This window comes from Glycine max, chromosome 1 (genome assembly GCF_000004515.6).
Source record: "Glycine max cultivar Williams 82 chromosome 1, Glycine_max_v4.0, whole genome shotgun sequence".
NCBI lineage: Eukaryota > Viridiplantae > Streptophyta > Magnoliopsida > Fabales > Fabaceae > Glycine > Glycine max.
The window spans coordinates 51,100,723-51,128,400 of record NC_016088.4 but is presented as its reverse complement, the minus strand read 5'-3'; the positions used below and the strand labels follow the sequence as shown (position 1 = coordinate 51,128,400).

General features: G+C 34.7%; 3 protein-coding genes and 1 long non-coding RNA gene across 6 annotated transcripts; all 4 read left to right on the top strand.

Moving 5' to 3' along the window:
- The first annotated feature begins 1,875 nt into the window (after positions 1-1,875).
- Positions 1,876-10,154, top strand: LOC100801787 (phospholipase D delta). Of its 2 annotated transcripts, XM_003516489.5 has the most exons (10): positions 1,879-3,045; positions 3,150-3,266; positions 4,590-4,784; positions 5,956-6,270; positions 6,376-6,444; positions 6,629-6,776; positions 7,289-7,437; positions 8,269-8,421; positions 9,015-9,215; positions 9,662-10,154. In XM_003516489.5, the coding sequence occupies exons 1-10, from the start codon at positions 2,095-2,097 to the stop codon at positions 9,956-9,958; spliced, it is 2,595 nt and encodes an 864-aa protein (XP_003516537.1). In that variant the 5' UTR covers positions 1,879-2,094; the 3' UTR covers positions 9,959-10,154. The 2 variants fall into 2 exon arrangements, with proteins under 2 accessions (XP_006573536.1, XP_003516537.1); XM_006573473.4 differs by lacking the exon at positions 9,662-10,154 and having other exon boundaries at positions 1,876-3,045; positions 9,067-9,209.
- A 1,936-nt stretch (positions 10,155-12,090) lies between these two features.
- On the top strand, positions 12,091-15,217 carry LOC100527350 (RNA recognition motif-containing protein). 2 transcript variants are annotated; one of them, NR_160975.1, is made up of 9 exons: positions 12,091-12,233; positions 12,351-12,370; positions 13,150-13,284; positions 13,433-13,456; positions 13,616-13,715; positions 13,825-13,974; positions 14,063-14,287; positions 14,544-14,613; positions 14,704-15,217. NR_160975.1 is itself a non-coding variant. In NM_001369127.1 (8 exons), the coding sequence occupies exons 1-8, from the start codon at positions 12,231-12,233 to the stop codon at positions 14,940-14,942; spliced, it is 741 nt and encodes a 246-aa protein (NP_001356056.1). In that variant the 5' UTR covers positions 12,091-12,230; the 3' UTR covers positions 14,943-15,217. The 2 variants fall into 2 exon arrangements, 1 of the variants encoding a protein (NP_001356056.1); NM_001369127.1 differs by lacking the exon at positions 14,063-14,287.
- A 1,502-nt stretch (positions 15,218-16,719) lies between these two features.
- On the top strand, positions 16,720-20,117 carry LOC113001670 (ankyrin repeat domain-containing protein, chloroplastic). Its single transcript, XM_026128568.2, has 7 exons — positions 16,720-17,653; positions 17,896-17,972; positions 18,303-18,401; positions 18,482-18,580; positions 18,794-18,892; positions 18,984-19,082; positions 19,776-20,117. The coding sequence occupies exons 1-7, from the start codon at positions 16,912-16,914 to the stop codon at positions 19,887-19,889; spliced, it is 1,329 nt and encodes a 442-aa protein (XP_025984353.1). The 5' UTR covers positions 16,720-16,911; the 3' UTR covers positions 19,890-20,117.
- Positions 20,118-21,918: 1,801 nt separating this feature from the next.
- On the top strand, positions 21,919-25,325 carry LOC100803912 (ankyrin repeat domain-containing protein, chloroplastic-like). The gene is made up of 7 exons (NR_161168.1): positions 21,919-22,427; positions 22,895-22,993; positions 23,074-23,169; positions 23,386-23,484; positions 23,582-23,678; positions 24,442-24,977; positions 25,085-25,325. It is a non-coding gene; the product is annotated as an ankyrin repeat domain-containing protein, chloroplastic-like (long non-coding RNA).
- The last annotated feature ends 2,353 nt before the right edge of the window (positions 25,326-27,678 follow it).

The window sequence follows — 27,678 nt, the reverse complement described above, 5'->3', positions numbered from 1 at the left end:
AGAATAAAATAGATTTTGGGAGTCATGGAGTATATAATTGAAAAAGTAAATGAGAAAATCCGTAATACAGTTTCGTTGACTTTTATATAATAATTATTTTAAAAGTAATGATTTATAATTTCTATGAATTTTTTTTTTAAAAATCAAATGATAATAGCATAATTTACAACTTTTTTCGTGATTCATTTATGACTTATCCCTAAATGATTATTTTATTCAAAATCTAATCTTATTTGGTAGTTTTGAAAAAAATGGCTCCCTTCTGATAAAAAAGCCGTGATACACTTTGACCTGGCAAATTTTTTTATTTTTTTTATTGTTGTGATATTAAAAAAACAAAGGGAAGCTTAAGGCCGTAGGGATGCGGAATCTGGTTTTGGTATCTTTGCATCATCGCATGATGAATGTTTCCTAGTTCCTTGAGGATATGCTTAGACATCAAATCAAAGTGATGCTATGTCTCAATTCCAACTCACCGAGATTCCATTAAATTATTTCCCAAGTTATTAAATATACTTTCCCTTCCTTTTGGTTTCCTTTATAATTAAGTATAACCATGATTTTAAATTACCAAATACTAAAAATTTAGTCATTATCAAATACTCTGTTTGGCTTCCTTATTTTTCCATACACACCCAAAGAAAAAAAAATGACAGTAGCGTATACATGTTACGTATAAAAAAATAAAAGGTTGTAGATTATAGAAACCAAACTAAGTCAAAATTTATAATTTCATTGGTTGTATTCACCAGCGTAGATTTGTATTTAGTGACGGACCCACTTTGAATGTTTCACAAATTCTATGAATTCATTTGATGAATCAAATTTATGATTTTTTATCTGTATGGAGTATGCCATGAAAAGGAGCACCCATTTGCAATCGGATCACATTCTTTTACGGGGAAAATTATACAAAACGTGGTCTTGTTTGATTTTGTTTTTTTTTGGGGGGTGAACACGTGGTCTTGTTTGTTAATTCTATATTTTTTACTCTATAAAAAAATAAGTAATGAATACAAAAATTAATTATCAGGATAATCTAAGCAGTAAATTTTTTTTAAGATCAACACCAAGAAATTCCTATTATATTTATAAACTAAAGTTCATGAAGAAAACACTTAGAGAAAATAATATTTTTTTTCTTTAATCCCATCCGGTAAAAGAAAAGCATAATTTCTTTACTCTAACAGTCTGATCCCATCCCAAAAAGAGAAAAAAGAACAACTTTTTTACTCTTTAATCCCATCCAAAAATGCAAAAACTTTCAAAAAAGACAAACGGACGAAACATTTCCACGAGGGACATGATTTGCTCGAAAATGGAATCCAAGCCCAAGGTAGGGCCCACTTAGTAGTTGAATGTCGTCGTTAAGGCCCACTGACACGCCACCACTATCTAAATCCAAGCCCACAAACAACGAGGATGAGAACGATTTGATATACTTTCAATCTTTTCATGATGTCACGATTCTTCAACAAAACATCATGCAAGTGCAAAGATCTGATCAAGAATCAATAATTTATTACATTAATTAATTACAATAACAACTGCGAGGAAAAACGTACCACCAACAAACCAATAATTTAACTGCCATCATCACGTGGCGTTAGCGCTTCCGTTCCGTCTAGGCGTGTCGTCGTTCATCATTAACAAATAAAAAATACAAATTTAATTTTATATATTTATCGTATTTTTTATACATTAAAAACTAAATTTAATTTTTTATTTTATTTTACATGAATCAATCTATATCAGTGTTACACTTTCACAAATTTGACTAATTATTCTATTTTTTTTTTGTTACAGAGTCCGTTACTGTTACAAAAAAAATGTGGCGAAAATGACATGGAATCCTGTGAACCCGCCAGCACAGAAACACAATCTGTTCCCTCCTCGACGCAACACAACACAACACGAATCCAAAGCGAGAAGCTAACAAAAACCGTACCCTAATTCAAAACGACCACTTCCACGTGACTTCACTTCCTTCGTTTCACGCTATACCAAACCTTCTCTTCTACACTAAAAGCCCCCGTTTCGCTCCCGGGCGCAAATTCAAAACAATACTCTCGGCGCACGGGATCACTCACTCCCATGGCGGACACTGGCGGCGGCGACGACAATGGCGTTACCTATCTCCACGGCGACCTCGATTTGAAAATCATCGAGGCGCGCCACTTGCCCAACATGGACATCTTCTCCGAGCGTCTCCGCCGCTGCGTCACAGCCTGCGACACTATCAAATTCCACTCCGAGGCTCCCGCCGGCGGCGGCGGAGCCGGCCAGCGGAAGCACCACCATCCGAGGATCATCACGAGCGATCCGTACGTCACCGTTTCGGTGCCGCAAGCCACGGTGGCACGCACGCGCGTGCTGAAGAACTCGCCGAACCCTGTGTGGGAGGAACAGTTCAACATCCCGCTCGCGCATCCCGTGGTGGATTTGGAGTTTCGCGTCAAGGACGACGACGTTTTCGGCGCGCAGACCATGGGAACGGTCAAGGTTCCGGCGCGGCGGATTGCCACCGGAGCGAAGATTTCCGAGTGGTTTCCGATTCTGTTGCCGTCCGGGAAGCCGCCGAAGCCGGACACGGCGCTGCACGTGGAGATGAAATTCACTCCGGTGTGGGAGAATTTACTGTACCAGCGAGGCATTGCGGCGGATCCCGAACACAACGGCGTGAGGCACACGTATTTTCCGGTGAGGAAGGGGAGTTCGGTGAGGTTGTACCAGGACGCGCATTGTACCGAATCTGGTGAAGGGAAGTTACCGGAGATTAAGTTGGAGAATGGAAATGTTTATAGACACGAGAAGTGTTGGGAGGATATTTGTTATGCTATATCTGAGGCTCATCACATGGTGTATTTGGTGGGTTGGTCGATTTATCATAAGGTGAGGCTCGTTAGAGAGCCTACTAGGCCGTTGCCGCGCGGTGGCGATTTGACGCTTGGTGAGTTGCTTAAGTATAAGTCTGAGGAAGGGGTGAGAGTGTTGTTGCTGGTTTGGGATGATAAAACTTCGCATGATAAGGTTTTCCTCAAGACGGTGAGGGTTTTGCTCTAGTTGGCTTCTTGCATTGTTTGTTTTTGTCATCTATAGTTTGTTATCTTTGATTTGTTGCTGATTGATTGATGATCTTTTTGGTGCAGGCTGGTGTGATGGGGACTCATGATGAGGAAACCAGGAAGTTTTTTAAGCATTCTTCTGTTATGTGTGTTCTGTCGCCTCGGTATGCCAGCAATAAAATGAGCTTCTTGAAGCAACAGGCAAGTGTTAGGGTCATTCGGGGTTTGATTCCCTTTTCACTTCAAAACAATTCCACACTACTTAGCGATCAATTCCCTTTTCACTCTAAAATCAATTTTTGAAAATTGTTTCCAAAGTATGTGTTTTAAAAACTAACAACAGAAACAGATGAGATGTGATTTTCATGCTCTGCTTCTCAAGTGCTTAGGGGACAAATTTTTACATAATGGAAATGTAGTAGATGATGGGGAAAATAGACCAACACGATAACAACCTCTATAACAGAGTAATAGGCAACAAAAGTAAATTCCTCAAAACTTGCAAGAACGTGTGAGGAGTACCAATAAAGTATACGGTACAAGATAGAAATTAAAGAAAACAGAAACACAATTTGTTTAACGTGAAAAATCTCCTCTTAATGCAAGGGTAAAAATCACGGGTCGTCTAGACTAAAGAAATAACTCCATTATAATCAAAGATACAAAAGAATCTCAAACAAGTGCACTAAAACGTGCTACAAACACTCAAATCAAAATAAATCCCTAATTGGTACAATAGAGACAAAATAAATCCAACCGGACAATTTGAAGTATCATGCGCGTAGAACCTACTGTCCAAAAATCAGTCCGATCCAACGGTGAATGAATCTGCAGTTGCAATCTGAAAAATGTTCTGTAATATTTTTCCTCTCCTTTCTCTCTCAATGATACTGTTTTTTCCTCTCAAATGAGTCACTCCCTGTATAATAAGTGAGACAAAATGGGCCTTCCTATTTGGGTCTTTACTCCACACAGGAAGAGAGTACAGAAAACCCAAACAAACACGTCCAAATCTACTAAGGGAACAGATGTTAGAAAACAGAAAACTGTTTCTGAAAACAGGAATCGAGCTAGGCCTAAGTTTTTGAGACTGGCTACCCGTGGATGTTCACTTAATGTTGTCTGCGTGTTAGATTTAGATAATAATAATGTAGCTAATTCTTATTGCCTTGTGTTTTTTCTTTTCCTCTCGTTGTTTGTATTATGTTGTTGCGTTGACTTGATACGTCCCTCCTGTATGCTGTCAGGAGATAGGATTCTTTGTGAGCTAGTTTTCAGTGGAGTCAAATGTGAAATGCCCTGTGTTTAGTGGCCTAAGCTCTAAAGAGTGGGTATATATTTTGTGGGTGCAAAATTTAGTATGGGAAATATACCTTCTCCTGTTAATTATCTGTTTGAAGTTAACAGATACGTTTCCGTTTATTCATTTTTCCCTTTCCTTTATGCTTGTAAAATTATTGATTATTGTTAAATGGTGTCCTGTCTTTTGAGACAAACAGTGTCATAGAGTTGTTTTTTATACAGGTTGTTGGAACGGTCTTCACACACCACCAAAAATGTGTGATTGTGGACACACAGGCTGCTGGTAATAACCGGAAGATAACTGCTTTTATAGGAGGTCTTGATCTATGTGATGGTCGCTATGACACACCCGAGCATCGTCTGTTTCGTAATCTTGACGATGTATTTGATGGTGATTTCCACAATCCTACATTTTCTGTAAGTTTCAGCCCAATTGGGAATATTAATTTGTTAAGCGTTTCACTTATTCTTTCATTTTGTTAGAAATCAGGAAAGTCTTGTTTTAACTATTTTCAATAGAATCTTTTTTGGTTATATTATCCATAATGTCTTGATTGAACCCTTGGTTGGAATAAAAACTGCTGTGTACACCCTCTAATTTATTATCCATGATTTATCTGCCAAGTACATAGTAGCTTCTGAATGGAATTTATATTATGTAATATCATTGATGCCATTGATAATGTCTTACTGAAACCCCAAAGTGGTTTGGAAAGATACACCATAAGATTGTATGTAAAGCTCTGTTAAGAGACTCAGATGTTGTTTGTTTGGTCACCAAGTATATTGAAGTTTATCCATAGAATTTTTATTTTGTAATTTGCCCATAAGCTCCTAGAGTGTGGGATTGGAAGAGTTACACCATTCCTATAGTTGGGGTTTGTTACCACAACTTAAGATCCCCTTCCAAATCCGCACCGACCCCCAACCATTGATTGCAAATTTGCACTATCCAGGAAAGGAAAAAATATTTTGGGGCAAAGATAGTCTCTGCCATGTGGGCTGTTGAGGGGTGCCTCCTGTTAGTCCACCAGAGCTGAGACTTGGTTCTTGAGCCAGCTTATAGGTTGTGTCTTTTTGCCATTATTACAAGTATTTGCTCTCCTTTCTTAAGTGACTAATTCTCAGTTGTAACTTTATTTAGACTTGAGAGTAACCCAATTGTGTTATTTGCTTCTAAATAATGTTCTAGAACAATCTTAGATATCAAATTTATTGGACTCAGTTTGATAAATGAATGATAAGGAGCTAATTGTAATTGTCAGCTCTAAACATCTAATTCCTTTTGTTTATGTTGTCCCTTGTGTCCTTGTTTGTATGAAAAAGTTAAGGACCTAGTAAAAGATTCATAATAAGTAATAACTAACAGATTTTTATTTTCTTGCATCATTATTGTAGGATAGGGTAATCCTGTTTATTGTAGGTTGCATATCTATGGATTATTGATTGTGATAGCCAATTATGTTTTGCTATTTTTATGTTGTAGGAAGTATTGTTTTATGGTTTTATTACAATGTTGTAACACTTAGACTTTGATTTATTGTTACTTCTCAGTTCTCACCACTCTTGTATATTTTGATTGTGGTAGGCTGGAACAAGAGTTCCTAGACAACCATGGCATGATTTGCACTGCAGAATAGATGGACCTGCTGCATATGATGTTCTTATTAATTTTGAGCAGCGATGGAGAAAAGCAACTAAGTGGAAAGAGTTTGCGATCCTTTTCAAAAAATCCTCTCAATGGCATGACGATGCTTTAATAAGAATAGAACGCATCTCATGGATATTAAGTCCTTCTGGTGCTGCTACCTTAAAGGATAAATCGGATGATTATACTGTTCCAGAGGATGACCCTTTAGTATGGGTTTCTAGTGAAGATGATCCTGAAAACTGGCATGTTCAGGTTGGACAATGCAAGCTTAGTTTTGAGTAGACTTTACTTGCCTGCTATTTTTTTCTTGATTTTGGAGATAATTCCTTTCATTACATTGTTTCCAAACTCTTACAGATCTTCCGCTCCATTGACTCAGGATCCCTGAAAGGATTTCCCAAACGTGTTGATGTTGCTCTGTCCCAGGTTCATTAACTAGTGTTTTACTTGCTTGTTCATCCTATTTCTTCTGTACAGAAAACTCAAAATATGTTGAGTGAACTCTGTACTAGCTTGCAAACCAAACCTAGATATTGAGTTTAGAATCTTATATATTGAATTGATTAGAATCATATCCTGCACTTTCTAGTTAACATAATTTTGGATGCAGAATCTTATCTGTGCTAAAAATTTGGTTATAGACAAAAGCATTCAAACAGCATACATTCAAGCGATCAGATCTGCTCAACACTTTATTTATATTGAAAACCAATACTTCATTGGATCATCGTATGCATGGCCAGCTTATAAAGATGCAGGTTAGGCTTAAATTCATGGTTTTGAAAAGCAAGATAGTTGTGTATAATTTAGTGAGGTGTTTTTCTCTGTTGTGCAGAAAAAGGACATTCTGTAAAAATGATTGCATTGATCTTACTGAAAAAAAAGAAAGAGTTGAATGCATATATTTTTGAAATATATATCCCTTTCAGAACTTGATTAGGTAGAGGAAAGAATTGTTGGTATGGTGTGAATTAGGTTCAAATCTGATTAAATGATGATAATTATGTTATTATATTTAGTTTAATTTATTTGGGAAGAACTCTTATCCCCCCAACTCTTTCTAATCTTCTTGTCTCTGTCCTAGAAACTTTTATTAAAAAAATTAATTAATGGTATTATTTTATTTGCTTTAGTAACTAATTGGCTTTTTGCTTCCTTTTTTCATAAGAGATACTTTCAAATTCCTTTGTTTGTACATCTTTTCTCTGCAAAAGAAAAAGAAAAAAAAAATCGAAGAGAATGAGATGTCTCATTTGTCTTCTGTGGTCAGGGGCTGATAATCTCATCCCAATGGAATTGGCACTGAAAATTGCTAGTAAAATTAGAGCTAAGGAGAGATTTGCTGTCTACATTGTTTTACCAATGTGGCCAGAAGGTGATCCTAAAACTGGGGCTATGCAAGAAATCCTCTTTTGGCAGGTATTTGTCTATTGTTTTGAAGTTTATTGTCCAATTATGGAAATTTACAATTATGAATGTGAAGTCTAAGGATTATGCTTCTCTAAAGTGCACTTTATAGAGTACAGTGTAAGTAATTGTTGACGAGCAAATCAAGGGAGTGAGTTCTCACAAATACTGATAGGAACCAAAATAGGAATGAAAATTAAAGTAATATTATATTGAATTGAATTAAAACTACAGCAGTAGGGTAATGGCTGGAGACTAGGTCCTTACAAGATGAACAATAGAAAACAAACTATAACAGAAATTAGAGAACCCCTTTCCTGAGGAAGAACTAGCTTCTTCACTCAGCCTAGCCAATATCGATACCAATTTCCTCATACCCCCTATTCGGTTACGACACCCATATATAATCCTTCACTCTCTCCCTTTCTAATTCCAGTATCCCCTTCTCCCCTCACTCTTCACCATGTCAATTCTGTTATCTCTTTCTCTCCTCACTCCCATGAATTCCCCTTGTGGAATATGTTCCCTCCTCCTCTCATACACTCATGAGCCTACATCCTTTGTCTCATTTTCTGTTCCCTGTACCCTCTTTTCCTTTCCTACTATAAACCTCACAAATGGGCCTATAGCCTATTGAATACTGGTCTGTTTGTCCATGTGGTTGTATCTTGACAAAATCAACCATTTATTTTCATCTATGGTTACGAAACCTGCAATTTATTCTCTAAAGTGCAACTTCCATGTTAGAGGGATCTTTCTAAACTTTAGTGCTTCAAAAGATCAAAGTGTAAGTGTAACAAAAAAGAAAATATTTATTCTCAATTATATGTTTGCTGTATACAGGGCCAAACGATGCAAATGATGTATGATGCAGTTGCTAGAGAATTGAAATCAATGCAGCTTACTGATGTGCACCCACAAGATTACCTCAATTTTTATTGCCTTGGTAATCGGGAACACTTTAATGAAGATAGTTCAAGCACAAATGGTGCACAGGTGATTTTCTAAAATAATATTATAGCCATCTTGTTTTTACCTTCAGTATATCATAATTCTTTTCTTTTAAGCTTCTTTAAAATGAAGTTTATTAACATATTAGACCATATGTGGTTGCTTTATATCATAGTTATCTGCTACTGTAGAGGATGAAATTTTCTTCATATTGACAACAATAATAGTGAGGGCGAGCCCTGGTGCAGCGGTAAAGTTGTGCCTTGGTGACCTGTTGGTCATGGGTTCGAATCCGGAAACAGCCTCTTTGCATATGCAAGGGTAAGGCTGCATACAATATCCCTCCCTCATACCTTCGCATAGCGAAGAGCCTCTGGGCAATGGGGTACGCTAGTTTAGTTAGTTTATTGACAACAATAATAGTAATGTCTTGCCTGTAATATCGCTCACTCACAAACAAAATGATGTATTCTAAAATGTTATTTTGTTTGCCCTAAGCTTCGTAATATATATTGTCCAAAGCATTGATTGCTTGATTTCATACATGAGGACTGAGGATAGATTTTACCTTGTTAGCATTCAAACTGTAGAAGATATTTTAATGATCAAGAATGGGTTGAGTATATTTTCCTTGTCAGGTCTCAACAGCATATAAATATCGCCGTTTTATGATTTATGTGCATGCTAAAGGGATGATCGTCGATGATGAGTATGTTATAATTGGATCTGCTAATATAAACCAAAGATCTATGGCTGGTACTAAAGATACTGAGATAGCTATGGGTGCATATCAACCCCATTACACGTGGTCAGCAAAGAAAAGACATCCACATGGCCAGGTTTGTATTTATCCCTAAGCTTTTAATTCTTATAGCAAATTTTCTAATTGTAAATCTCTTTGTCCAGCCGCAAATGACATGTGACAACCTGAGAGCACTCTAATGAGTTCGAAATCACATGTCTTATCTAAATTGATTACATAATGCATAGTGATTCTAGGTATAAGTAGACCTGGAAAAATCACCCTTATCTTTTACTGAATGTGAATGACTTCCTCCCAAATTATTGAATTACTTAATGATCTCATGGATAGGTAACCAAATAAAAATCATTGTTAGTTTAACTTTCCACCTATGTATCTCTTGTATGGCTGTACCTCTATGTACTATGTCTCTTGGGATATTGATCAATGCCTGAATGGTGTGATGAACCTCTTAGCTGTTGTGTGCCAATATACCATGTGATATTATATATTTATTACATTCGATGGCTTTTGTTCCTGCAGATTTATGGTTACAGAATGTCACTTTGGGGAGAGCATCTTGGCATGTTAGATGAAACTTTTGAAGAACCAGAGAGATTGGAGTGTGTGCATAAAGTGAATAAAATTGCAGACAACAATTGGAAATTATTCGCTTCTGAAGATTTCTCACTTTTGCAGGGACATCTTCTTAAGTATCCTGTACAGGTAGATTCCGATGGGAAGATTAGATCCCTACCTGACTGTGAGAATTTCCCCGATGCCGGGGGTAAGATACTGGGGGCTCACTCCACGACAATTCCAGATATCCTAACAACTTAAACTCCTGAATTCATGTCGTTGAAGATTTGTAAAGATTGTGATTTGTTGCCTGCCCCTTCCTGAGAAAGAGGACAGAAAAAGAAGTTGGGGGTAAAGTTATGTAGCTTTCTGTACTTAAAAATGATTGTTCAGATCACTTGTAAATCTTTCACACAGAATTGATTCATATTTTGAAAGGATCACCAGTTTATAGATATCCGTTACCCTGTCCTCCTTTATTTGGTCATAGTTTTTCGCAATCTAATCTGCATTCATAGATTGTACGTTTTTTCCTCATACTTTTTTAAAGTAGCAAAATTTCTAAATGGGTATTCACTATTCAGTATACGAGGCAAGAACACAATTATTTTTATAAAAAATGAGAACGCTTATGGATAAAAAAATTAATGAATTAGAATAGTTTTTAATTAAAATAATCACGAAGCTCTCTCTCTTGTACTAAAATTACCCCCAACCCCTCCAACACCCATTTGCTTTCGCTCTGGTTATGCCATCCTCTTCCCTTATTTGTGAGATTATTGTATTTTCACTAGAACCATTTTGATTAGAATGAACCTTGAACAAATACAATATATCATTACAAAGCAATATAATTATAACCTAGTAAGACCATTTAATGCCAATCAGAATAAAAAGGACACTATCTATATTTCTTGCACATTACCACAAAAAATGAGTTCCAAAACAACGTAGTTTGTAGAGTTTGTGCTAGTTAATCTTATGAAATCTAAGAATGACAATGCAATTTGGATTTCCTCTCCCATATCTTTTTCTACTTTAGACAGGGGTAATTTTATTTTAACTTAGAACCTTCACCAGAACTCCTTGAGTTTCATTTTCATCCTTATCACGGTCTTGTAACGGGATTGCTGGTCTAAGGTGAGGATGTGTTTTGGGTAGTTTGGTCTTCAAAAAAGCAAAAGAGAAGTTGAGGCGTGAAGATAGTAAAAAGTGATGAGCGAATAAAAACCGGGACATGCTAGGTGCACCCAGCAACATTGCTGGTGCACCCAGCAATTAGGTGAATGGACAAAATTGTCCTTGTATTAAAAAAATAATTCCTTCTTTCGAAAGAAGGTTCTTCCGATAGAACAATTTATTCTATCAGAAGAACCTTCTTCTGGAGAAGTTACCGGAAGAAGTTCTTCCAGTAACTTATCCGGAAGAAGGTTCTTCCGGTAGAACAAATTGTTCATCCGGAAGAACCTTCTTTCGGAAGAATAAATTGTTCTATCGGAAGAACCTTCTTCTGGAACTTTCCGGAACAATGTCTTCACGAAGAACTACAATTTGTTCTTTCGGAAGAACCTTCTTTCGGAAAGCTTCCGGAAGAAGGTTCTTCCGGAAAAAGGTTCTTCCGGTAGAACACAAATTGTTCTTCCGGAAACTTTCTGGAAGAACCTTCTTCCGGAAGATTTCCAGAAGAACCTTCTTCCAGAAGAAGAAATTTTTTTTTTTAATGCAAGGGCAATTTTGTCCATTCACCTAATTGCTGGGTGCACCAGCAATGTTGCTGGGTGCACCTAGCATTTCCCATAAAAACCCTTTCATTGGTCCATTGACAACCAAAAAATTCAAGGCTGTTGCTTTGTGCACCTGCACAATTGCTGGTACACCCAGTACAACAGTACGATTCCAATATTATTCTTCCGTAAAGCTTATATGGATTGGCCAATCCTTGTGAGACTTATGGATTGGCTAATCATAGGTTTATTAACATAAATCTATTAATGTATTTTTTGATCTTATTACAATTAATTTTAATCTAATAATGTATTTTTTTGCATATATAAATTTTAAATAAAAATCATAAGTTTCATAAAAATTCATATATGTAAATATATTAATATTTAGATCAAAATTAATTGTCACAAAATTTATTATTTAAATTTACATGCATTAAATATACATTAAAAATTTTAATATTATATATAAAGACATTAATTATATTATGATATAATTGGCCTATTAGAGTATTGTGTTAATAACGGAAAAGTCACATATTCATTCTTATTTGAGTCATTAATTTTAAATTAATTCATAAAACATGTTTTTGAAAAAAAAAGTTAAAAAATCACATGGGCCACTTAGCAACACCCAAAATTCAACAAGCCTAATCCGTCTTAATAACCCTACCCATATGACAGCTCACTATATGAATTGAAGGTCAATTTGCTATTGCTTTTCGACAAAACCGTTACCCTTCGTCGTCTTATACCTGATTCTTCATCTCCGTTCGAGGGTCAACACTTGAAGATCTTAGCTCGTGGCAATGGCAAGTTCTCTGGCTCAATCCATTCCCCTGACTCGGATTATTCTCAATCCATTATTACAAGTTCTCTATTTTTATTTTCTTTTTTCTGTTTTAATATTTTCCCCAATTATTTTGCAGGCCGATTCTCCACCGAGAAGGTAAACCCCATAATCCTCTTAGATTATGGTAATCATCATAATCAAATATTTCTGATGCACGATCATCATGTCGCATTTGACATGATCTTCGTCTGCGTTCATGTTTTTTGTAATTCTAACGCACAATGAATTGAAACATTGAAAATGATTTGCTAATGAATTTGTTTCAGTCTACGTTTAGCCTCGTAGGTAGGTCCTGAAGATAGTCTATGCCTGAAGCATTTAGTTGTGCTGTGTTCGGTGTTTTCCCTAGCCCCCTAGGTAGGTCACCTTGTGGTAGTATTGCCCTAGGCTGTTGATCTGGGATTTGATCTCCTCAATCTCGGCGAGAAAACAGGGACGATCACCGGAGATCCACTGGGGATCCCAGAATTCCGGCTGAGTTATGGGTGCTATTGAACCTAGATTTAACTCGACCTAAATTTGGGAGGGTCCACAGCCTTCCCAGTCTCGAGCCATAGGTGAAAGAACTGTGGAGAAATACTAAGGGTTACATGTAGTCGACTACACATTTTGGCCTTTGTCCGGAAGGATCCACAACCGAGATCTAGCTCAGATGCTTGGCCCAGATTCAGGATGGTCCAGAATTAAAATTCTTAATTAGTTTATCCCAAACAAGTTTTGTGCAATAATTTGTTTGTAAACGAGATGTTTCTTTGTGTTGTTGTTGTAATATGAGATTCTAAATCCGAACTCACGGTTAAAGGAATGTGGAGGGCACTCTGAGATTATTGGTTATTGAAGTCATTTGTCCCTTTGGTGATGATTGAATATTTCAGGAATTCAAGGTCCCCTTCCCCATGGAGGGCTGAGTCAAGGTCTAGGTCAAGGTCTAGATCTAGGCCTAGGTCTAGGTCCCGGTCAAGATCTTTTGAGAAACAAAGGCCAAGATCCCGGTCGAGAAGTCGTGGAAGGTTAGTGCCAACCATGATATCATTCAAGAGTTGTGGCTGTTGACCGTGCCACTCTTTTTTCCATTATATCCCTTCTAATTTGTCTGATATTTCTTCCTTTTGTGCACTCTGTCCTACATTGTGGACTGAATGATGTTGTCTTGTTCAGATCAAGATCAAGAAGTAACGAAAGGTTAGTCACTTTCCGTTTTACATGTATCTGTTCATAATTCTTTCACTGAAAAATAAAGTCTAATATTTTGAAGTATTTCTGAAGGGAACAACTGTGCTTGTGTGTTCTGATTTAATGATGTTGTTTGAGGAGCTTATAATATGGTCAATTATGTTCCAGGTCTGAGGCTAAAAATGCTGGAACTACACTTTATGTGACTGGCCTGTCTTCAAGGGTCACTGAGAGAGACCTAGAGGAGCATTTCTCTAAGGAGGGAAAGGTGAGTATCATATTTGATTTCCTCTCCATTTTCATTGAATTGTCACAGTTTCCCACATTAGTGTGTCCCATATTTTGGAATGGATATCAATAGTTGTCTTCTTTGTTAGGTTGCTTCGTGCTTTCTTGTGGTGGAGCCGCGGACACGAATTTCTCGTGGTTTTGCTTTTATTACAATGGATACTGTTGAGGATGCGAACCGTTGCATCAAATATCTCAATCAATCAGTTTTAGAGGGTCGCTATATTACTGTTGAGCGGGTAACATGTTCTTCACTTTACTAGTAGTTACTAAAAACAATCATGCTTTTCTTTCATCTTAACTTGAAGGTTTTGTGGTCATATTCAGAATACATTGCATCAACTATTTTGGCAGCAATCAAAGATGATCAGTTCATCCATGTCAACTTTAGTGATACAGCTTGATCAATGGCAAGCTTAAACAGCTAATCAAATGCTTCTGATCAACTAAACATAGCAACTATATTGTCCAACAACTTTACAACCTCAGCATTCACTTTCAACTCAACTAATCAACGGACATTATCAACAACTTTCTAATCAGGCTTTTATGGTATCTCATGCCTAGCATTAATCGTGTGTGGATACAACTTTTTTCTTTTTTCATATGCTAGGTTGTTTATGTTGATAAAACTTTCTTTTAAAGGACACCCTTAAATATAATATGTCAGTGTTAATACAATTTAGTAAGGCAAGAAGGATATCATGAGATTCAATCTGTTTTGCTTCCAGTGGTACTTGAATGATTTATGCAGTTTGTTTTTGTCAAATAAATTCCCCATGGATTGTGAGCGTCTATTTTATTTCAGTCACGAAGAAAGCGGCCAAGAACTCCTACACCTGGACACTATCTTGGCCTTAAAAGTACTAGAGACTATGGTAAGTTTGAGACCTGTTGAATGGTGAATCTAATCTTTTAAGTGTTTGTTTTATAAATTTTTTTACTGAACTCCATCTGTTTGTCTCAAGGGCATCGTGGTGACCATGGAAGGTATCGAGGAGGTGGATCTGGTCATGATGATTATGGATATCGTGGTGACCGTGGAAGGTCTCCAAGGCACTCACCACCATATCGAGGTGGTAGAGATTATTCACCGAGGCACTCACCCCCACCTTATGGTGGAAGATCTAGGAGGGACAGGTCCAGGTCACTTCCTTATTCTCCATATGGTAGCCCAGATAGGAGGTATGCTCGTGGATCTAGGTGATGTCTTTTAAGTTTGAAGATGGTAATGAAAAAATTATCTATTATGGTATCGTGACTAAAGTTTGTATCCATGTTTTGGAAATAGTCTGCACTACTTATGCTTTAATTTGTACACTTATATTTGTTCGGTATTTAACTAGTTTATACAATTCATAATTTATTGGTCAAATTGTTCTACAAGACCTCGTATCAGTACTCGGTAGAGTTCCACTTTGTCTCTGATCTTTTTTTAGTTCGTTTCTTCGTACTAATAAATAAAAAGTCGCAATTTTGAGTAAATTACAGTTCATTTCCTTCAGTTCTATACGTTTCCATCTTATTGCAAGGGGGGTAGGCGTGGAAACAAAAGATTGCCCAAGTTTGGATAATTTATTTTAAGTTTAATTTTTAAATTACTTTAAATTATTGAATCTTTTTAAATATAAATGTGCTTATTAATCTAATATTTAACAGATTTTTATGTGAAATCATGAAATATATATAATTTTATACTTGTAAAGATAACCTAATATTAGCTAAAATTTGAAAACAATATTTTAGTGAGTTCTACTTCTAAATCAAGATAGTCATTAACTGAGAATTGTGTTTGAATTCTAATTCTAATAAATAATACATTCCTACATAAAATTCACATCAAAATAACCAAAGAATGTAGAAGATACTATCATTGGTTTTACTCATGCATATCATCTATACTCTAACCGGAAATAGGTTGAAAGTCTTTTGTGGCGACGACTACGAATATTGTGTAAGAGAATTTAAAACCTCAGTTTATAATATAAATAATATTATTAAATAAGTGTAAGCATATCTGTGTAAAAAAACAGCATAAGCATATATCATATAACCATTGCTGCTAAGTTCAATTCTACATTATCTTTCACAGTTAAAATATAGAGTAATGCCGTGTTTAGAAAAAGAGTTCAATTCTACATTATCTTTCACAGTTAAAATATAGAGTAATGCCGTGTTTAGAAAAAGAGATAGATCTTTTAATCTTTTAGATTTTTCTATAGTGTGTTAATCAATAAAATATCACAGGATTATTTATAGTAAGGATTAGGGACTCCTCCTTATTATCATCTCATAAAGTCTCTCGTTAGTTCCTCTGCTAAGAACAGTTAAATGTTATTATAACTATTGTAATAGCATATTTTATTATTTTATAACTACTCATTATCAAGCAATTAAATGTAATAATAAAGTAACCAAATCAAACACAAACAAGAGCCACATAATATTTTGCTAACATATTGAACTTGAAAATTCATACGAATTACTCAAATATCTTATCACTAAATCAATTCTATTAAATTGCTAAATGTGTGCTTGAGATCCATTCGTAACACAAAAATCAAGTCAAACAAGTAAAAAGCATGAACATTTAAAATTGGTAACTTTTATTGTAACTTAGAAAATAGTCAATTATGTCTCTTGATGCAAAATTAAACACATGTTATTAGTCATTCAAAATACAAAGTAGAATCCACTAACAAGGAGTGATATCATTTTCATATAACCTTATCTCTTAAAGGTATTGTCAGAGTTTAATATTTAAGTGTGTCTTTAATTTTACCTTAAATAATTAATTTTGAGTTCATAATTAATTTTAATATTTAATTTTACCTTGAATAAAAAATTAAAATTAATTATGAGTTAAGCAACTGAGTTATTTTTTCATTAGATAAAAAAATATTCTTAATTTAATTTTATAATAAAAACATTTAAATATAAATCATATGAGTTTAAATTCAAAATTTTCAATCATAGTGTCTCAAGATAACACAATGTTTTCTTTATGTTATGCTATACTGCGATTAACATAAGGGGAGCGTTAATATAAACACTCACCATTCAAAATGTAGTTTGAATTAGGCACATGGATATAAAATGTGCAATTTATCAAATATTATTATGAGCAATAAAAGAGACAGACTTGAGGTCACCGAGTGTTAGGAGCAGCAGCCACCATGTTCCATGTTTCCACCGTTGCGCTGAATCCTCAACCTCACACTTTCCTCTTTCCACTCCCCTTTTTTACTTCCCGCAACCTCCAACTTTCACAAACTCTACAATTCCCCAGAAACTGGAACCTCCGCTCTATCTCGCCATCGCTGCACCCAACGCCGCAATACGACGATTCCGAAGACCACGTCATCGGCGACTGCGTCGTGTTCGAGGACGGCGTTTTCGACGAACCGCTTTTCCATAACCACCACCACAATCCCGACAATCTTACCGTCGATAAGCCCAAGCCCAAGCCCAGGCCCAGTTGGAGGAAAAAAGTGGAGGAGACATTGGGCGAGAATTTGGTCCCGGACAAGTGGCGAGAGGTTCAGGCGGAGATAAACATTACGAAGAGGGAGATGCGGAAGATTGCGCGGGAAGTGGAGTTCAACAGCAAGGTTGAAAAGAAGAGAAGAGGCTTGATTCCCCTTAGGGATATGAATTTGGATGACTACAAGGCTTATAAGGAAGCCAAATTGGCGCAGATGAAGCTTCTCGATTACTCTTCTAGTTTTCCGGTGGACGAAAATGTCCCTGAACCTCAATTGAATCGCGGAGAAAAGTTTGAGGCTGAAGCTGAATTGGATGGTGGTGAACGTGTTGCGCCTAAGAACCCTAGGTGGGCTGTTTATGGGAGGGGTTTGGAGGATGTCACTGAGTTTTTCAATAGTGACAACTATGACCCTACTGCTAAAACCCCTGGAGGTATATCCATTTTCTTATGCCCTTTTGGACTTTTTCTTTGAAACATGAACTAACTTACTGATTAGGTTACTATTAGTACTTCATACTATGCTAGTTGATGGATGGCAATGTGGACTGAGGAATTACATTTTGAAGAAATGAATAATTTAATTCACTGATTGTTGTGTTCGTCTTGTTGCGTGTATATGGACTTTTAAAGTGTTGGGATGGCTGTTCTAATTCTTCCGTGCCTGCGTGAATAGGTCGCCGGAAGTTGTTTAATAAGGAGGAGAAGGTTTTGTTGAATAAGAGGATACCAGACTTGGCAGCTGCTACTTCAGTAAGTGTTATATGTAGGATAATGACTGATATTTTACCATTGTTGTATGCTTATTATTGTTGGAAAAGAAAAACTCTCTGGTTTGCCATGATTGTGAATTTTTGTTCCACCAATGATGTTGTTTGAGTAGTCCCATATTCCCAGTAGATACTGATGTTGTCAGTTTTACTAGACTGGATACTCAGTTCATGGACACCTTGTTGCATTTTTGTGTGCGTGTGTGAGAATGATGATTAAGGTGTAGGGAGGGAAACGGGTTCTGATTCACTTACTTGTAGCCTTGAATATTCTCAATTATTTTTTGATGGCTGATACTAATATTATTTTCAGGATAAATGGCTTCCCCTGCACACTCTCGCTGCTTGTGGAGAATTTCACCTTTTAGATTCTCTGTTGAAGCATAATGTTGATATCAATGCTGTGGATAAGGTATTTCAATTCTAACTTTTCATAAGGAGATTGAAATGCATGACTTCTCTATTTACTTTACTGATTTACTTTGTTTCCAGGATGGTTTGACTGCCCTTCACAGAGCAACAATTGGAAAAAAGCAGGCCATAATCAATTATCTCCTGAGAAACTCAGCTAATCCCTTTGTACAGGATAATGTGAGTAAAAAACTACTAAATGGTTGGGTTGTCCCGATATAGTTGCATATGTGACTCTTTACTTACTGATTTTTAAGCTCTTCCTGCCCCCATTGAAAAATTGTCACTGTTGTCATTTCATCTTAATCTAACAGCTTATTGTTATCATAAGCCTTAGTTGCCTGCTGCTGAAAAGTTTATGCATCTATTTTGTTGTTTATGTTCTGGAAACAGGAGGGAGCCACATTGATGCACTATGCTGTACTAACAGCTTCTACCCAGACAATTAAAATACTCTTATTGTATAATGTGGATATAAATCTCCAGGACAATGTATGATTAAATTTTCTCTTGGTTAGTTTATCTACCTTTTATTCATTTATGGTGAGCTGTTTGAGAACACAATTAATTTTCTCTGTCTTAGTATGGCTGGACACCATTACATCTTGCTGTTCAAGCTCAGAGGACAGATTTAGTGAGGCTTTTGCTAATCAAAGGTGCTGATAAGACATTAAAAAATGAGGTAGTTTTCCTATGGATTTTTTTCTTTAATCTATCAATGTGAAGGAACCTCAGTGTCTTGCATAGTTTAGCTGAATGCAGATGCTTAAAATGGATCATTGGTTCAATTATCAGCTGTGATTGGTATTTAGAAGGTCTGCCTCTGCCATATGTAGTTACTTCCTCTGGACTCGTATAAGCAAAAATAACTAATTTGATGTTAATTAAGAAAGTTAGTGACTTCATTTAATTTTTCTAATCTCAAGTAAAAAATAAAGTTATTTCTAAAATGACTTGTTATCATGAATAAAAGAGTCATTGTAAATAAAATTAGAATTAAATGAAGGGTGTTTTAGGAATGATATCATTAAATATGACAACATTAGTTAGATGTGTATACAAGACAACTTTTCTGTTTATATATGAGTTCAGAGGGAGTACTAGTTGGGTGATTTGTATGAAAGGCAATTGTGATATCCATACCTTGATTCTCAATTTTGAAATTGAGATATTTACAGAGATTTTCCCTTCAATCAGAGAAAATTCCCTAAGTCATTATTTGTTGATAAGTTTTTAAAAGTGATTGTCGAATAAGAAATGCTAATAAGATATTCTCTAACACACTCTTTTGAGCGCATGTCTTATTAGCTGCTTAATGCTTGACATTTCCTTTACATTGATTTTTAAATTGAAATTTCTCTGTTGTTTATCTCAGGATGGTTTAACTCCTCTTGACCTTTGCCTTTACAATGGTCAAAGTGCCAGAACATATGAGCTAATCAAGTTGTTTAAGCAGCCTCAAAGACGTCTTAGTCATGTATCAGTATGACAGACGGGGCTAAGAAACAATACGACTTCTGAAAGATTTGGACCAACAAATGAAGATTAACCGTTGCCAAATTTTGCATGACAATTAGCATCCCTTGGTCACATGGAAATTTTGGGACAACTACGGTATTGTACTATATTAAAATTAAAATGTATATTTTAAATGTGATAGGAAGGAAAATAGGAATATTTTCATGAAAAGAAAGAAAAATGGTCTGCCATTTTTAAATTGCGTCTTTCTTGAACTCCGGGCATGGCTTTTCTTTTCTCTATCAAGTGTCAACTATTTTCCCATGAAATTGCTTTTACTGGTTTTTACTAAGAATATGCCTTGGGCAAATCAACAAAAAGCCAATGGTTAAAAAAATGGACTGGATTGACCAGTTCGATTGGTGACTGGTTGGTTAAGTAACCAGCCATATGAAAAAGTAACAAAAATGACATGCCATTTTTTTAAAAAAATTGAATTACATGTACAATGTATCACTCATGTAACCTATTATGGCTGACGTAGTGGTGGGTTGAGGTAGATGCATGAAGTACAATGTATCAAGCATGAAGTAGTTTTACATTTTTGGATCCACTACATTACTAATGCAAGTTAAAGACAAATATCAATATTTTAAAGAAAAAAAATCACTTTTTTCAAGGATACCAATTCATATGGTTTATGGCTAGTCAAGGAATAACTTAGATTATGTCATGGGGCTATGATTAAGTGGCACTTACCAATGAAATAGATCTTCATTATTTGGCTAGACCAATACATGTTAAATGGTGGACAAAATTGTTTGTCAAAAAAAAAATTGTGGGCAAATTTGGATGTCTTTTTCATAAAAAAGAAAAAAAAAGTTTGATGAATGAATAAAAATGTCCTAATAAAAATTAGTAGCTAAATACCAAAATAATAAAGAACTATCATTCTTAGAAGAAAAACAAAAAAATAATAACAACCCTTAGCTTCCGCCAACAAAGAAGAGAGAGAAAAAAATGAAAGTTTCCAATTCAACAATTCTTGAGAAATTGTTAACGAAATTTCAACAAGTCTCAACAATTATCTAGAAGACAAGAAAGACAATTGTTTTGGGGTAATATTCTAAGTGATTATAAAGGAGTACCTCGATTGGTCACTGAGATTTTTAAACTCAATGATTTCTTCATACGTATTAGTTAGAATTCAGACTCCTAATCATATACTTAAAAAATTCAAGTTCCAATTACTTAAACTAACCAATGTTGATAGAGTTGTGGTTACTTTAATATTACATAAGCATCTCATGCAACCTTTGTATATTTTTTATCCAAAATTTCTTTTATGCAAAATTACATTTTCCAATGCATTTATTTAAACCAATATTTCCAAGATAAAAAAAATATCCTCGAATATCTTTATCTTGCCAAATTTATTTTTCTGAAATTCAAGTCAATGCCATTATTTTAATTTAAACTTTTAATTCGATAGTGTAGGTTCAAAATTCCATTAATTATTATTTATTATTATTAAACTATCATTATTGAGTACTAAGTTATAATTAAATACTTAAATATGAATTCACTCCATGGTGTTCTTACAACAATGTCCATCTTAGTTGAGACATCTCGTGTTGGCAGATGCTTGGGGTGTCTCCTATTCTAGGAATTAAGTGTTTTTCTTTTTTACTTTTTGTCTGGTAATTCTCTACTGATAAAAAAATATATAAACAGTTAGTGTGTTTAGAATAATTTATGGTGAAAAAAATCAATTATTTTTTTATAATAAAAGTAAAAATCAAATTATTTTTTTCCATAGTATTACTATGATTTTGTTGGATAGGAATTTTGCTATCCACGCACATCTACTTCTACTATCTATTTCTATCTATATAATAAAACAATGTACACTGGAAATTACTTGCACCCCTTTTTAATAAGTACACCCCAATCTTCCTTTTTAAATCTTAAATATCCATTATATTCTTTATTTCATTTCTCTCACGGGTATCGTACTAGTTATATTAGTATATAACTTTAGGCTGGGGCTTTGTTGCAGAGTAGAGACATTGTCTGATAACTAGAAACAGGGAAACCAAATACTGGCTTTGAAGTTTGAACGTTAGTATTTGCAGCCACTATGTTCCCTTTCTCTATCCTAAACCTCACTGACTCTTCTCTCCCCTCAAATTCTCCGCAAAACCCAAACCCATACGAGAGAAGTTCAGTCAGAGACCAAAATCACCATTAACGAGAGGCGCAAGAATAATAAGAAGAAGAGAAGAGGGTTGCTTCCCTTAAGAGATGCAAAGAAAATCGAGCTTGAGAAGAAGGGAAATGGAAGAGGGTTGAGTCCCTACAAGGATGTAAATTGAGACAGATCAATCCTCTGGTTCTCAAGAACCCTTCTACGTTTCACGTCAAAGCGAAGCTTCCAGAACCTGACTTCAATGGCGAGCGTGTAGAGCCTAAGGATCCCAGAGGGTTTCTTCACGGGAAGGGTTTGGAGGATGTCATGCAGTTTTTCATAGTTGGAGCTATAACCCTAGTTCTAAGACCACTCATAAAGGTCAATGTCTATTTTCACCCTTTTTTTTTACTGAGTAAATGATTTTGCTCTTGTTTGGGAAATCTTCTTCGTAAGTACTTCTAGGAGAAAACAATAAGAGGAAAAAAAAATGAAACGAGTTTCTCTCGTAAGTTAAAATTACAATGACTTATACTTCATCATCGTTATGTTTGTTATATTGGAAAGAAAAGTTCTCTAGTTCTTCTTCATTGGGATGGCTTTGTTACATTTGTTCCACCGATGATGTTGTTGAGCAATCTCAGTAGTTGTTGATGTTGTGTTGTCACTTGTTGGTCTTGTTTGGATTAGGTAATTGGGACTAGAAAATGTTATTGGGATGTTGCATTTTCCTTTCTGTCAGAACCAGGGTAAAGGTGTAGGGAGGGAAAAGGGTTCTGTTTCACCTCCTTAGAGGGTGTTTGGTGACTAATGTAATTTTTTTTGGCTAATACTGATATTATTTTCAGGGTAAATGGCTTCCTCAGCACACTGTTGCTGCATGTGGAGAACTTTACCTTTTAGATTCTTTGTTGAAGCATAATGCTGTTATCAATTCGGTGGATAAGGTATATAAATTCTAACTTTTAATGGGAGAATAAAATGCATGGAGTCATTGATTTAAACTAGTGATTTACTATGTTTCCAGGATGGTTTGACTGCCCTTCACAAAGCGATTGGCAAAAAGCAGGTCATAACCAATTTTCTCCTAAAAAACTCAGCTAATGCGTTTGTACGGGACAAAGTGAGTAAAAAGTTACTTAATTACCATAGTTGCATATATGAGCCTCTACATGCTAATTTTCTTAAGTGATATTTTGTGCTCTCCCTGCCCCCGTTGAGAAATTGTAACTGTTATCATTCCATCTTAATATGACAACATATTATTATCATAGGCTTCATTCATTGCTTGTTGCTGTTATTTTTATGCATCTAATTTGTTGTTTACGTCTGGAAATAGGAGGGGGCCACCTTGATGCACTATGCTGTACAAACAGCTTCTACTGAGACAATTGAATTACTCTTATTGTATATTGTAGAGATAAATCTTCAAGACAATGTATGGTTATTGGTTAATTGTTCTCATATTTAACATATGTACCTTGTAATCTTTTGCAGTGCCTTTTGAGAATATAAATTTGTTTTCTCTGTTTCAGGATGGCTGGACACCATTAAATCTTGCTGTTCAAACTCAGACCAAATTTAGTTAGGCTTCTGCTGCTTAAAGGTGCTGATAAGACATTAAGAAACAAGGTAATTATCTGTTGATCGCCTGCATTAATATATAAATTTGAAAGAACCTTGACTTTGTGCATAATATTACCTGAATATAGATGCTATAACTGGATCATTCATAGAATATCAGCTGTCATTGCTATTTAGACCATTTGACTCTGTCATATAAACTAGTTAGGTGATTTGAATGAAAGGTCATTTTGATGTCCCTGATTCTCTATTTAGAAATTGAGATACTTTTAGATTGGCCTGTAAACCAGGGAAACCTTTCTAAAGTCATTAAAAAATTATTAGTTGTTGAAGAAAAATTTTCAAAAGTAATTTAAGAATTGTTGAACTTTCCTAATCTAATGTTTGCTTGCTAAACTTTACATAGCTAGTCCCATGCCTGAATCAAGCTGACATGAAGTTTTGTCAAATCTTAATGACATGATGGAATAATGGTTTTATTGATAATTTGGTTTTTGATTGAGCGTGATGTGTTAAGTGGCCAACCTCAGTAGGATAAGGTATGATTGATTTTGTTACTGCTGTAATTGAGGAATTTCTAATTTTTGCTAAATTTCCTCCATGTCCTGAACTGCATGCAACTTGTTGTCAGTTGTTACTTGTTACATACATTACTTGCATCTTCAAATATTTCAGCTGTTACTTGTTAAATGAGAGAAATCTGAGAATAGTGGTTGAGTGTTCAATTTCTTTGTCTATCAGGTTAATGCTGGCCCTTTATTTTATGCTGATTTTGATTTTTAAATTGCAATTTCTCTGCTGTTTGTGTCAGGATGGTTTAACTCCACTTGACCTTTGTCTTTACTCTGGTCAAAGTTTCCAAACGTATGTGCTAATCAAGTTGTTAAAGCAGCCTCAAGGGTGTCTTTGACAAATGGTGTTGTCTCTAGTTCCCAGACATTTGGAAATGTAGCTGTATCGTTCCTGTTGTACCAAGAGCAGAACAAGGGATGTGGTTTCTTTATCCATGTCAGATGTGATTTAGTGTCCTTCTCATTTCAAATATATTTATTTTTAACCCCTTATGGTGATCTATCTTAGATTGGGAAAAGAATTAATTTCTCCATTTTTATCCTTGGTTAAACCTATATGTCTTCTCATGCTCATCAAGTAAGAAGGATTTTAATCAGTAGTGTCCCCATTATTGCTCTCTAATTGATTATTGAGTTGTGGGAACCAAATGTGTAAATCAGTTGCTCAAGATTAACACTTAGTGTTGTGACTTCAGGAGGCAGTCACATTACACCAGAGGTGCAGAGATTAGTTTTCCATTTGTGTTCTTCAAATTTTCAACTGACACCAACAGCAGTAAGTATATTGTTTTCATTCCCAGCATGCTGTTATGGATGTTTTTTTAATGTTGTTTTTGGTTGGTGCATTGAATCATTTCTGTGATACACTGGGTTTTATTGTAGGTCAATTGTCGTTGAATTCTATGGCCAGGGAGTTTGACATGCACTTTTGGAAACCCTACTGGCAGTGTAAATCGACCGAGTAAGAATTTTTGATGGGTACTTTGTAGTATGACCTTTGTACTTGTGTCGCTGTCTATTATAAGGGGATGAAAATAGAAGAAAAAATATTAAACATACTGTATAATGAGGTCGATAGTGTAAAGATGCTTCATACACAAACACAATATTATCCTAAGCACTAGTTTTGTTTGTGTCGATGTGGATGGTAGTAAATAGTAATTATCTGTGCCTAACTATTGTGTAACTACCCAGTTTGTAATTGTTAAAATAATAACAAGAAATGGGTAAGGATCATCAATTCCACAAAAGAAGTAGGTCATGGATGGAAGTTGCATCATATTCATATTTGTTCTGTATGATGCTTACATTTAATTTCATGTTTATGAAATGGCAGGAACATTTCTTTCAAGTTGTCTTTGTTGAAGTCATTCTTCATTCTGTCTGTGAAACTAAATGTAACAGAAACTTGTACCTCTGTCATTGACATTTTTTATGAATTTAATTTAAATGCACTAACACTAATTAAAAAAAAATTATATTATCATCCAATCATATTTCATTATGGCAATGAAAATCTTTACATCGATAGTGTATGAAAATTAAACTGTTTTATTTGTTTACTCACCCTGCTGGCTTTCTTTGTTTCACATTAGATTTTAGAGCTGTTGATGCGTGGGTTGGTTGGGTTTAATTGTTTTAGGAAGCTTTCGGTCATATTCTCTGCCTCTGCAATCATTCGATGATGGTTTTTTGCCAGAAAATCAACGATTGGTTTTGTGGATTGTCATATTGAGTATTCTATTATAGACTTCTATTAATGAGTTAGACTACGTGTACTTAACTACTTATAATAATGAAGCATTACGTTTCTTTAAAATGGTTTTCTGAATTCTGAATTGGTTGTTGACCTTGACACGTTGTGAAACATAATTTGCTTTATTCACTTGCTTACATAAGAACAATTGATTATGTCCCTGGTGAGACTCTTATTGAGGGTTAGTTCTAAAGTTTGTATATGTAAAATTGTAGTAAGGTTGTTTTAAGCATCATGGTGAAGGCAATGCAATATTTATTTGGGATCGATGCTTATAATTAACAATACTAGAACACTGCACAACCCGTGCAATATAAAGTCTAAAAAAGGTCACCCCAAGAATGCTGTCATTGGTTTTGCAGTAAAAGTGTAAAACAACAATGCCATTTAATTTTTTTGAACTGGAAAAAAGCTCCAATAAATTTTAGGGGTGGTACCATTTCATCATTTCATGGCTAATTACGAGTGACTACATGGAAATTTATACGTGGAATTAGCAAAGACACAGGTTGAAGAGATTAAGAGAATCTCTACATTCTTCAGTTACGGCTGACTTGTTGTTTAATTGTGGTAGCATTGTTTTAGCCATGAAAGCAACACACTGACGTGGCAGTATGTTATATAGAGTCATTATCGTAAGTCTTACAAGACCGAATTTTAAACAAGATGAGATGTCAAAGTGGGTCAACATACACTTGATATCCTGCTAAAAAGATTTGGATTCACTTTACCATATTTTTAAAACGTGTTTAAATTATAAAATATTAATCCAACCTGTTTTAAGTTAGTTTGATAGGTTCACTCGAGAAAGAATTAAGAAATAAGTTTAATTACTCATTTTGTCCGTATAGTTTTATTATTTATACTTTTTAGTTTTTATAGTTTTAAAATGATTGTTTTAGTTATATAGTTTATATTTTAATTTTCTTTTAGTCTTTGTAGTTTAAAAGTGATTTTTTTAGTTCTTATAATTTATATTTTAATTTTTTTAGTCTTTATAATTTGAAAGTGGTCTTTTTAGTTCCTATATTTTATATTTTAATTCTTTTTTAATCCTTATCATTAAAATATAAGTAATATTATCAATTATAATTAATTATAAAAATATTAGTATTCATAACTAATTTATCGTAAGATAATTTGTTAAAAAATAGTTGATAATTAATAACTAATTTGTGGTTAATTATTTTTATATATTTTTTTTGTAATAAGGACTAAAAGGTAATTAAAATACAAATTATAGGAACTAAAAAAATCACTTTCAAGGAACTAAAAGAGAATTAAAATACAAATTATAAAGATTAAAAAGATCACTTTTAAACTATAGAGATTAAAAGAGAATTAAAATATAAATCATAAGAACTAAAAAAATCACTTTCAAACTATAGGAATTTAAAAGTATGAATCATGAAATTATTGAGACCAAATGAGTAATTTAACCTAAAAAAATATATAAATTTAAATAAACAAAAAAATAGTAAAATATTAAAAAAGTATCACCCGAATAAATTATCAATCTAATTGATATTAAAACTTAAATTTCGTTAATTAAATTTGTGCATGTAAGGATTAAGAGATAAAGAAAGAAAATCTTGTCAACTTTTAAATTTTTTATTTATTAAATTTTAAAATCCAATCGGATCAATAGGTTCCATATAAAAAGGATGAATAATTAGGATTTGAATGAAGTGTAAAAATGAACATGGGATAATATTTATCC